This window comes from Trachypithecus francoisi, unplaced genomic scaffold, assembly GCF_009764315.1.
Source record: "Trachypithecus francoisi isolate TF-2019V2 unplaced genomic scaffold, Tfra_2.0 Lachesis_group8, whole genome shotgun sequence".
Classification (NCBI taxonomy): Eukaryota; Metazoa; Chordata; class Mammalia; order Primates; family Cercopithecidae; genus Trachypithecus; species Trachypithecus francoisi.
Genome location: NW_022681473.1, coordinates 54,516,440 through 54,529,080, shown reverse-complemented (window position 1 = coordinate 54,529,080; position 12,641 = coordinate 54,516,440). Strand labels below are relative to the sequence as shown.

General features: G+C 39.6%; 1 protein-coding gene and 1 non-coding gene across 2 annotated transcripts in view; both read left to right on the top strand.

The window, feature by feature from the left end:
- Positions 1-1,454: 1,454 nt before the first annotated feature.
- CTR9 (CTR9 homolog, Paf1/RNA polymerase II complex component) overlaps positions 1,455-12,641 on the top strand; it is a 29,445-nt gene continuing 18,258 nt past the window's right edge. Inside the window, exons 1-6 of the mRNA XM_033204093.1 lie at positions 1,455-2,118; positions 3,326-3,424; positions 5,630-5,869; positions 6,351-6,468; positions 7,434-7,523; positions 11,073-11,221. Of these exons, the coding sequence (XP_033059984.1) occupies positions 2,074-2,118; positions 3,326-3,424; positions 5,630-5,869; positions 6,351-6,468; positions 7,434-7,523; positions 11,073-11,221 (741 nt within the window). The 5' untranslated portion in view covers positions 1,455-2,073. The remainder of the gene's footprint in view (positions 2,119-3,325; positions 3,425-5,629; positions 5,870-6,350; positions 6,469-7,433; positions 7,524-11,072; positions 11,222-12,641) is intronic.
- LOC117081912 lies at positions 10,564-10,727 on the top strand. Its single transcript, XR_004436376.1, has one exon. It is a non-coding gene; the product is annotated as a U1 spliceosomal RNA (small nuclear RNA).

Sequence of the window (12,641 nt, the reverse complement as noted above, 5' to 3'; positions counted from 1 at the left end):
AGCAATTTTCTCATATGACTGCCATATGACCCCAAGCTCCCACATATCTTCAAACTGCAGCATTACAAAAGTCAGCAATTAAATTGTAAGAGAGTCAGTAATATATGGGAAATGCTGAAAGTTTTGTTCACTTTGGAGACTACAGATAGTGTGATACTGTTCTTTCACGGTTTATTTCAGAACACAAAGTATTTTGTTTTTCCTGTGGGATATAATGTGTACACCTACTCATTTTGGACACAGGACAAGATGTCAGTTTTGCTTTATATGAATAAAGCCCAGCATGTCTGGGTACTTCTTATACCAACTTCAATTTATGCCACTCGCTCCCTCATTTTCTACATTCTAGTCACATGACCTTCTTGCAGGTTCTCAAAGCTCTTCCCCAACATGCTGTCCCCTCTGGTACACATTCTCCTACATACTTTACCTGTCAAACTCATTTTCCCAGATGCAACTTAATGTCACTTCCTCCAAATCCCACTCTAAATTGAGTGCCCCAACTATTCAATCATGGCACTATGCATTATTAGGTATGATGCTTTGGATGCAAATAACTGAAAAACCAAACCTATCAATAGAGTTTTTAATATCAGGGAGGCTTTTGGGCATGGAGAATAACAATCACCACTATTTGTACTTTTGTTTAATGCTTGCTTTATAAACTTTAAAATGTATTAAACAGTATTTCTGGAAAATACTGTCTGATGCCATCCAATGCAGTATTCACTAACCACATGTGGCTATGGAACACTTGAAATATGACTAATCCAATTAAGGAATTTAATTTCAAAAAATTTTAATTAATTTAAATTTTGGAAAAACTATGCGAACCTATTTTTTCAACTGCAAACTTTATGAAATCTAAACACAGATCCAATATTTCCACTTAAAATCAGGCAACTGAGACAAGTGTATACATATGAAATACATACCGAATTTTCAAGACTTAGTATTAAAAATGTAAAAATTATCTGAATTTTTATATTGATTACATGTTGAAATGAGATTTTGGATATATCACGTTAAATAAAATTGATTACTAAAAATAATTTTTTTTTTTTTGAGGTGGAGTCTCGATCGGTCCCCAGTCTGGAGTGCGGTAGGGCGAACCCGGCTCACTGCAACCTCCGCCTCCCGGGTTCAAGCGAGTCTCCTGCCTGAGTCTCCCGGATAGCTGGGATTACAGGCGCCCACCACCGCGCCGAGCTAAGTTTTGTATTTTTAGTAGAGACAGGGTTTCACCATGCTGGTCAGGCTAGTCTCGAACTCCTGACCTCAGATGATCCGCCCGCCTTGGCCTCCCAAAGTGCTGGGATTACAAGCGTAAACCACGGCGCCCGGCCTCTTCTGCAATTTTATTTAAATCACAAATACACTAGATCCTCTTACATGCTTCGAAGAACCAAAAAAAAAAAGACGTGAATTATCACAATGATTACCGAATTAATTGTAAATTTTTTATTTAAACTAGTCACAAAGGTATCATAGGTATGACTTACACCCAACGGGGACCAAAAGATGAACTAATGATTGGGTTGCGGAACGAAAGACTGAATTATCCACAACAATCTTGGGAAGACAACAGGATTGGCCAGGCCCATCCCAAGAGGTCCACGTCACGCAGAGGCCCCGCCCACCGCGGGACCAAGCGGCTACGCCTTCCAAGCTTTCATTTGGGGCCGAGCCAGCGCTGAGGAGAGTCAAACGCCACATGGTTCCGAAGGTCCTGCAGCCTCTCGGGTCACACCCTACAGCCCTACAGCTGACACGCGAACGAAAGCTTCTGAACTGCCAACACCAAAAGGGAAACACCGGAGCCACAGGGTGAGCTCGCGTAGGGCACGCTCCCGCGGGAGTGCTTCCGGGACAGGGGGCGGGGTCGCCGGAAGTGGCCGTCCGCCGTCGGCTGCTCGTTGTTTAAGCGGCTGACGGGAAGGAGAAGCCAGAGCTCTGGCGGCGCCGCGGGGCGGCAGTCAAGACCAGAGCCGGAGCCGTCACTCACCTCTGGACTAGCCTGAAGCGGAGACTACCGGCTGCGAAGCGGCGGGGCGAGACACTTCTGACCTCATCATGTCGCGGGGCTCCATCGAGATTCCCCTCCGGGACACTGACGAGGTAAGTGTCGTGTATGGAGGCGGGTGGGGGCCGTGAACTTGCACGATCTCCCCCACCGACTTCACTCGACTTCGTTTCTGAAGCGAAAGCATCCTCCTTCCCTAAGAGCCCTGATCAAAATCCCTGGCCAAGGTCTGATCATCTTCTTCTTCAGTCCCTGTGCCCTCTCGGGCAGGGAGCACCGCGTCTCTGCAGCCTCAGGGCCACTCGGAGAAGGAGTTCTTGAAAGTTCCTCTCCAGCCTATTCGTTTTTGACAGTGCGCTACTCGTTTCCTAACCAACACGCGGGAGCAGAGATGTGAGAGTACCCGATAAATTGTAAAACACCTCGCAGATTACAGAGGTGGGCTCTGATGTTGCCGGGGTTTATATGCTGCTCAAGCTGGAGATCTTTCCCTGGGAATATGTAGGAGGTCATCTCTTCTCCCTTAGAAACTCGAGTCTGTCATGGTGCACTATGTTCTCTACATCAACTCTCCTTCAGCGAGATAGCCCAAGATTTAGCCGCCCCTGTGTGCTGATAGAATTTAACCTCCTCTCGTTTACCTATGTCTCATTCATGGGTGGCCTGTGGCTTGTCTGAGTAAAGCTCTCAGCTTTGATGTTCAGTCTTCTTGTATATCTTATACTCTTACTTTTATTTTTTTGTTTGAGATGTAATATTGAGGTATAAAATTCAGTGGTTTTTAGTGTATTCGCAAAGTTGTGTAGTCATTGCCTCTAATTCCAGGACATTTTCCTATTATTATTTTTGTGCTTACAGTCAGGACTGTCTGTTACACGCAGGTGCCACCTCCATGATTAATGTGTGCAGTGGCATTCAACTTTGCATGGCCTGTAGGGTCATGCATCTCAAGGAGTCAGACCTATGGCATGAGAGTCTCTAGGGTGCTTATCTGCACTTTACTTGGATTCTATGTTAAGTAGGATTTTGTTTTGTTATTTTTGAGTAAGCAGACCATTTCTAGCATTTTATAGTTCCAGTGATTTGGGGACAATCACTGTAGCAGGTCTGTGCTCTTACTTTATTATAGTATTACCTATTTGTCATGTAGTCCTTAAACATTAACATGTATTAGCTCAACCGTATTGAAAGTGAACACGTACTCTATGTATATGCATGTTGATTATATTCAAGAAAAGCAGCACAGGTGAAATTTGAATTTTAAAGCGGAATAAGAGTTAAGACCTACATTTTGTATTTTAGGTCATTGAACTTGACTTCGATCAGTTACCGGAGGGAGATGAAGTTATCAGTATTCTGAAACAGGAACACACACAACTGCACATATGGATTGCTTTGGCGGTCAGTATTCATGTAGCAAATATTTTTTATTTGTTGACTAGGAAAATATGTAGTTTCTGTTTTCAGATATAGTAATAGCCAGCTTGGCTGCATGATAGATTAATTATACCATGTGTATGGAAATTAATTGTGTTAATAATGTATGAAACAATAAGGCCATTTTCCTAAGTGATATGCTACTCTACTGGTGAATTAGTATATGTTGGTAAAGGCAAAATTCATTTAAGTACTACTCTATATTGAATATGTGATTATTTAGTGCTTGTTCAGTAAAGGCTGGCTTATGGTTTATAGACAAGCTGAAAAAAAGGAAAGTGCTTCTGTGTGAACATTGCTGCTTAACATTGTTTCCTATAACAATAAAACATTTCCCTTAAAATATTTTAGAAAGTGATTAGGCTCCAGGAAAACCCCACAGAAGTTCTTTTGGGTGAAGTTTATCTCAGGCTTACGTTTTTTGTCCTATTTAGTCTCCTTCAATGTGAATCTTACTGGAGATTCTCAAGAAAATCCAGTCAGAAAGCCTAAAATTCTATATCCTCTACTCGCCAGCATCAGCTGCATAATGATGTTTCCTTTTTATAGGAATAGGAAATATAAATGTTACAGTCATTATTCCTAAGGAGATGTGCCACATTGCTTTCATACAAACATGCAGAAGAGTCTCCTAATATTGTCTTGAAGAATCAGAGAAATAGGTCTGGAATTGGGCTTATATGCCATGCTTAGGACTGCTCTAAGAGTTTCTTCCTTTTGGATGTGGATTTACAGAGAAGTATTTTCAGTGACAAGCAGTGCCTTCTTGACTTGAAGTGCCAAGTTTGCTTATTCCATGGAGACCAAGCCTCCTTGTCACACACATTTTTTAAAACCATATGGTAATTTAGGGGTGTGTGTGTGTGTGTGTGTGTGTATATATATATATATATATATATTTTTTTTTTTTTTTTAAAGTACATATGCCTTCCTTAACAGCACTTAAACAAAAATTAGAATATTGGAGGATTAGTGTGGCACCTGTAGTAGAATAGATTAATGAAACATTGTGGGATCTAGATTTTTATAGGGAAAAGAATATAGGCTTTGGGATTAGATCAAGTCTCGGCATGGCTGCTAACTAGCTATGTGACCTTAAACAAGTGATCTAACTTCTGAGCATATGTCTGCATTTAAAATAATAGAGATGTTAGCATCTACCTCATAGAGTGGTTGTACAGATTAGAGAATATGTATATGAAATTCCTTTCATGGTATGTGACCAATGGTCAGTGGTTAGTAAATGGTGGATATTCCACATAGAGACAGAGTCTCTCTGTTTTGCCCAGGCTAGACTCAAACTCCTGGGCTCAAGCCATCCTGCCACTGCAGCATCCCAAGTAGTAGATTACAGGTGCATACCACCACACCTAGTGGATATTTCTTTTATTATTTATAAGTCAAACAGATGCCTAGAGAAGTTATTAAACAGGCCCAAATCACAGATAATTTTTGGTAGATCTAGAACCAGAACCCAAGTTTTCTATTTAGAATTCTTCATATCTTTTACTATTGTTTTCTCTCTTAGGCTCCACTTGTCTGAAAATTTTAGTTAGAAATCAACTATTGCTAGATAAGTAGCAGATTGGGAACATTTTGGGTCATTCCAGTTTTTTAAACAGCTTTATTAAAGTCTAATGGATTTATAATAAATTGCACATATTTGACATTTACCATTTGATAAGTTTTATCATCTGTATATACCTGTGAAGCCATCACCACAATCAAGGTTAATGAATACATCCATCACCTTCCAAAACTGTCCTCTGTACCACTCCCCACAAGCCCCCCACCCCACCCCTAATCCCTGTGCCAGATAATGACTGGTCTGCTTTCTGACACTAGAGATTGTTTTATGTTTTCTAGAGTTTTATATAAATAGGATCACACAATATGTACTCTTTTTTTTGGTCTGATTACTTTCGTTCAGCATAATTACTTTGAGATTTATCCATGTTGTAGCATGTATTAATAGTTCATTCCTTTTCATTGTAGGATAGTATCCTTTTTATGGATACACCACAGCTTGTTTATCCATTCACCTGTTAATCAACATTTTGATTGTTTCCAGTTTTTTGTTATTACAAGAAAAGTTGCTATAAACATTTATGTACAACTTTTTATATGGACATATGCTTTAGTGATTCTAATTTGTTTCATTACCTATAGCTGGAATACTACAAGCAAGGAAAAACAGAAGAGTTTGTAAAATTGTTGGAAGCAGCACGTATAGATGGCAATTTGGACTATAGAGACCATGAAAAAGACCAGATGACTTGCTTGGATACATTGGCAGCGTATTATGTACAACAGGCTCGGAAAGAAAAAAATAAGGACAATAAAAAGGATCTTATTACACAGGCCACCTTATTGTATACAATGGCCGATAAAATTATTATGTATGATCAGGTAAAAATAAAGTCAAATTTCTTTCCATTTATGAAGGGGGGAAAAGCACATGAAAGCAAAATGTGTGTGAGAGCAGATTTTTTGAAAGAGTTTTTCTTCAAATAACATGGTTGATAGAGTCAAAAAGAAGAAAGATTCCTCATTAAAATTGGAATGCTTTGGTTTTTGTACTGTTTAAGTAATATGGGTGAATTTAGTACATAAAACTTGCTCCAGTAATTTTATTATCTCCAGGTGAATTTCAAAGATATTTTAAGGAATTAAAATTTTTCTTTTGGTCATTGTTACTGGCGCAGAAGACTTACATTTCAGGATAATTTCTCATTTTGTAATTAAGAATTGCTTGTTAGTAGCTTAAGCACATTACATTTGATAGGGGAATTTGCATTGTGCTCCACGTCCTTGCTATTTGGTTTTCACTTTAGTGTTACACGTTCATGGTATATGGGGGTAAAGTCTAAGATAATACATTACTTTATAGAACCATTTATTGGGAAGAGCCTGCTTTTGCCTCCTTGAGGGTGACAAAATGGATCAAGCTGATGCACAGTTTCATTTTGTACTCAATCAGTCTCCAAATAATATTCCAGCCCTTCTTGGTAAGTGATCTTTGGCAACATACTAGGAAACAATTGTTTTCAGCATATGCCTACAATAGATTTCTTTGTAATAGCTTCTTAATAACTCAGCTAGACAGCACAGTAGAAGAGCTTTATGTTGTTACAAATGAAATTACCTACAACAAATATTGTTGAAATTGTAGAAATAAAATATATACCAGTTAAGAGTAATTATTATTTAGGCCAGGCACAGTGTGATTTCAGCGCTTTGAGACCCTGTCTTGTTATACCTGTAATCCCAGCCGTTTGAGAGACTGAGGCAGGAGGATCACTTGAGACCAGGAGTTCGAGACCAGGATTTCAAGACCAGCTGGGGCAACATAGCAAGACCCTATCTCTACAAAAAATAATTTTTTCAAAAAAGAGTAATTGGTTATTCACTTCTGAAGAGCCAATAAGCAGTCTCTACTTAGTCAACTTGAAGCTATTTCAATTACTATTTTGTAACATTTTTAAAATTTTTTTTAAGTTCAGGGGTACAAGTGCAGGTTTGTTACATAGATAGACTTGTGTCATGGGGGTTTGTTGTGCAGGTTATTTCATCACTTAGGTATTGAGCCTAGTACCTATTAGTTATTTTTCCTGATCCTCTTCCTCCTCCCACCCTCCACCCTCCAAAAGGCCCAGTATGTGTTGTTCACCACTGTGTGTCCATGTGTTCTCATCATTTAGCTCCCACTTATAAGTGAAAACAGGCGGTATTCAGTTGTCTGTTCCTATGTTAGTTTGCTAACTTCATAACATTTCACATAAAAACAGGAAGTTTTATTTTTAGACAAATTAATATACTTTTATGAAAAACGAATTTTTAATATGAAATTTTGTTCACTATTTTCAAGTATTTCTTACTGAGCGATGTATTTAACTTAGGTAAGTTAGTGTAAAGCATAATAGACTTGTGGCCTTTAATCAGACACTATGTTTATTTTTAAAAATCTTTACAGGTAAAGCTTGCATTTCCTTCAACAAGAAGGATTACAGAGGAGCTCTTGCTTACTATAAGAAAGCATTGCGTACTAACCCAGGATGTCCAGGTAAGAGAAAAATTTATGTCTAAACTGTGTATGACCCAGCTTAAAACATTGAGGATTTGTCAGTTGCTTATGAAGTTAGTTATGAAAAGATATTGTTAGATTATTGAAGTATCAGAATCATGATTTTTTTTTTTTTTAGTGCTACGTTTGAGTCAAAAACTGGATGGTAAGGCCAGGTGCAGTGGCTCATGCCAATAATCCCAGCACTTTGGTAGGCTGAGGCAGGAGGACCACTTGAGCCCAGGAGTTTGAGACCAGCCTGGGCAACGTAGTGAGACCCTGTCTCTACAAAAAATGAAAAATTACATCAGCATGGTGGCACACACCTGTGGTCCCAGCTCCTTAGGAGGCTGAGGCTGGAGGATCACTTGAGTCTGGGAAGTTGAGGCTGCTGTGAGCCATGATTGTGCCATTGCATTCCAGCCTGGGCAACAGAACGAGACCCTGTCTCAAGGGGAAAAAAAATAGATAGGGTCTGGGTGCACTGGTTCACACCTGTAATCTCAGCACTTTGGGAGGTTTAGGTAGAAGGATTGCATGTTGGGCCCAGGAATTTGAGAGCAGCCTGCACAACAAAGTGAGACCCCCGTCTCTATAGGAAATCAGCTGCACATGATAGTGCTTGTGGTCACAGCTACACAAGAGGCTAAGGCAGAAGGATTGCTTGAGCCTAGGCATTTGAGGCTGCAGTGAGCCATGTTCATGCCATGGCACTCCAGCCTGGGCAACAGAGCAAGACCCTGTCTCAAGAAAAAAAAAGTCTGGATAGTAGATTATAATATAATCTTTTTGCCCTATATTATTTTTCTTTCCAAAATGTCATTCATGTAGCAAATTTTTATTGAGTATGTGACAGGCACTGTTCTAAACCCTGAGAATGTAGCAATTAACCAAAGAGACAAAAGTTCCTACCCTCATGGAATTCAGTTTTCAGTGGGCAAGATAAATAGTAAAATATGTATGATGCGTAAGCTACCAGTAAGAGCTAAGGAGAAGAATAAAGCAGAAAAAGGGTATGAGAAGCATCAGGAGTTGCTTAGAAAGGATGACCAAGGAAACTCATCAGAGATAGTAACATTTGTGTGAAGACCTAAAAAACAACTAGAAGCCAGGCAGATATATAGGAGAAGACCACTCCTAGAGAGAGAGCATAGAAGGTACAAAGGTCCAGAGGAAAGAGGAAAGTTTAAGGAAGAGTAAGGAGGCCATTATTTCTGGAATGGAGAAAGAGTGGGGGTGAGAAGTAGTAAGAAACAGGGTCAAAACTATAACCAGGAACTGACTAATCACATAGGGCATCACAGATTATTGTAAGGACTTTAGCTTTTACACCGACAGAGACGGGACGCCATTGGAGGGTGTTGGGCAGAGGAGTGACATGATCTGACCTATATTTAAAAGGATTGTTAGAGCTTTGGGGTTGAGATTAGAGTGGGGCTCAAGGGGAGGGGGTCAAGGACAGCAGTAGGGAGAGCAGGAAGAAGGCATCTGCAGGCAGGCAGGTCAGAGGTGATTGTGGCTCACACTAGGGAGGTAATAGTGGAGTTGGTACAAGTGGTCAGATTCTACATGTATCTTGAAAGGAGAGCTGATGGAGTAGATATGATGTATGAGACAGAGAGGAAGAGTCAAAGATAACTCCCTTGCACAAGCAATTGGAAAAGTAGTGTTATATTTTATTACATTTGGGAAATAGTTTAAGTGGAACTAGTTTTAGACATGAAAAGTTTGAAATACCTTTTAGACATATAAGTTGTGAAATTAAACAGTTCAAACTTAAAGCTTTTAGAGCTTTATCCTGAGCCTTGAGAAGAATGTGGCTATACAATCTGAGTCACATAGCATGCAGTTGCAATTTCTGCCTTTTTTTTTGCTGTAAATAATTAAGATCAAATGGTGCCACAAATAAGACCCCCCTCACATGGAGCAATAAAATAATCTTTTTAGAATATAGCAATTTGTAACCAATCAAATTGCTGTAACATATGCACCTGGTGTTATATTTAAAAATGTTATAATCCTGCTAGAACTTCTCTGTTTCCCCCAAATAATTAAAACCTTAACTTTTTCACTTTGGAAAACGCTGATATCACTTATTTGGAGTCAGTACTTTTCCAGTGGCCGTTCTCAAACCTTGCACCCCAGTAAACTCTATACTTAATCATATTTTCCAAATCCCGTTATTTAAAATTGATGAAGAGATCAGAAAGGCTGGAATTCAGGAAAGAGGTCTGGGCTGAAATCATCAACATACAGTGTATAAAGCTGTGAATGAGTGCAAATAGAAAAGAGGTCTGAAGGTGGAGCCCTAGAGCACTCTGACATTAAGAGATAAAGAAAATAAGGAAGAATCTGCAAAGGAGACTGAGAAGATAATAGCCAGAGGTATAGGAGGAAAATAGGGTGAGTGCATTGTCCTTAAAGGCAAATGTAAAATGTTTCCAGAAGATGATGACCAACAGTGTCAAATTCTGTTGTTAGGCCAAGTAAAATAAGGACAGAAGTGATCATTGGATTTAGCAGCATACAAATCCATAGTGACCTTGGTAAAAGCAGTTTTACTGGAATAGTGGGGTGAAAGCTTCACTGGAGTGTATTCAAGAGAAAATGGAGGGAAAGGAATTACACATAGCAAGCGTAGCTAGATCTTTCTGGGAGTTTTGCTATCAAAGGAAGAACAGACATGATTGACAACTGGAAAGAGATATTCAAGAGAGGATTTTTATAAGATGGGAGAATGTTTATGTATAGATGAGAATGAATGATCCAGTAGAGAGAAAAAATAGGGGAGGGTTGCTGGAGCAGTATCCTTGAATAGATAAGAGGGTATCTAGTGACCAGTATGGCGATTGGCTTTAGATGGGAACTTGTTTGTGTTTTGGCATGGTCTTGAAATGAGGTAGCACATGTGAGCATAGCTCTGAAGGGAACAATGGTATGTGCACATAATCAGTCACATTTAAGGTCTTAGTGGAACTTTTGTTCTCTGTTTAAAAATCATTCTTCATGATCATGGTATCTCCCCTGCCAGGTAAGGGAGATACTTACCTGGCAGGGGAGATACCATGATCACGAAGGTGGTTTTCCCAGGGCGAGGCTTATCCATTGCACTCCGGATGTGCTGACCCCTGCGATTTCCCCAAATGTGGGAAACTCGACTGCATAATTTGTGGTAGTGGGGGACTGCGTTCGCGCTTTCCCCTGTTTTTTTCGAAGTAAAAAAAAAAAAAAAAAAAAAATCATTCTTCAGTAATGAGAAATTGAAGATATGGTTAGCAGCGTTGTTAGAAGACAAGAAAAATACCAGTATTATAGTATTCTGTTCTGTGGTGAGAAATGTGTCGGTGATAGGGGAGAGGGTTGGAACGTGGTATGATGTAGCCTCCAAGGAAACCAAGTTTGTGATAGATCAAAAGATTTTATAGTGTAGTTATGCTGAGGTTAATTTTGGGGATTTTGCAACTCACGAATAGAGAATGTTTAAGAATTTTTGTAATTGAACCCTAAAAAATGCCCTAGTTTAACAGATTGAATGACTTCATTTTATAGCGGAAGTTCGTTTAGGAATGGGTCATTGCTTTGTGAAACTTAACAAACTGGAAAAAGCTCGTCTGGCATTCAGCAGAGCCCTAGAACTCAATTCCAAATGCGTGGGAGCATTAGTTGGACTGGCTGTTCTAGAACTCAACAATAAAGAGGTATGTAAGTGAAAAAAGTATCTAGCTTCTAACTGCTTTGTCAAGCCCACAGCCTCTTACCTAAAACTCTTGGAGCCAGATGTGTCTTAGAAATTAAGACTACAGATTACAGAAAGGTACCTGTACTACCTGTACTTTGTTATGTATAATACCCAGTTATTGGGGCACTACCCCAAAAGCAAACTTTTATTTGTGTGGCAAAATGATAGACTGTTCACACTAGTAGGATAGTGTTATAATTCAGGTAGTATTGCCACCAAATGAGTTTGCTCCAAGATTACCAAAAAAAAAAAAAAAAGCTTGTTTTTTAGAGCATTTAGATTTCAGAATCTCAGATAAGGGGTTGTAGACTTGTATATCAGTTTGGAATGCTTCCACTGCAAGTAACAAAAAACATGTCTCAGTGCCTTAAACATAAGGGCTTTTACTGTTTACTAAACCGGTTGTCAAAGGTCTCAAATTTGATAGCTCCTTATCGTCAAACCTATGATTTTATATAATTCTGTCCTCCCTTCCTTAATGTGCAGCCTTTCTTCATCATGTCTGTCACCTCATAGTCACAAGATGGCTGCAGCATCTCCAGCTTCTCATTATTACATTGATCTTATAAAGAGGGAGGAAAGGGAAAGGATAAAAAGGCTTTCTCTTAGAGAAGCCCTGTCTTGTATTGAGGCGGAAGCTCTCCATCATGCTTCCCTTTATGTATAATTGTCCAAAACAGGGATGCCCAGGTTTCTCAGCCTCAGTACTATTGACATTTTGGGCGGGATAATTCTTTGTTGTGGGGAACTGTCCCTTCCATTGTAGGATGTTTATTTTAACAGCATCCCTGGCCTCTACCCACTAAATGCCGGTAGCATTCCTCCAGTTGTGATAACCAAACATGACTTCATCCTCAGTTGAGAACCACTACCTTAGGCCAGAGGAATAGATTATCTGGACTGGTATAGGTCAGTCATGATTCATCTCCCAGGCCTGGGGAAGAAGGGAAGGGAACTTTCCTTCCTAAACTCAAAAGATTTTCACAGGCTACAAAATCTGGATTCTGTTAGGATAAGTGATAAAATGGCTGTTGGGTAATCCACCAGTATCAGTCACATGAAGAAAACAACTCGGATCAATAAAACCAAAGGTGGTAAAGGCCAGACATGGTGGCTATCACCTATAATCCCAACACTCTGGGAGATCAAAGTGGGAGGGTTGTTTGAGCCCAGGTCAAGGCTGCGGTGAGCTGTGTTCGTGCCAATGCACTCCATCCTGGGCAACACATGAGATCCTGTCTGAAAAAAAATAAAAATGAATATAAATAAATAAAAACAAAGGTGGCTTTTTTGTGGGAGAAGTAGGGGCAGGGACTAATAAAGTAGGTAAGTCTCAAGCAAGAACTGAACAAGAAAATAAAAAGAGGGAAAAAAAAGTG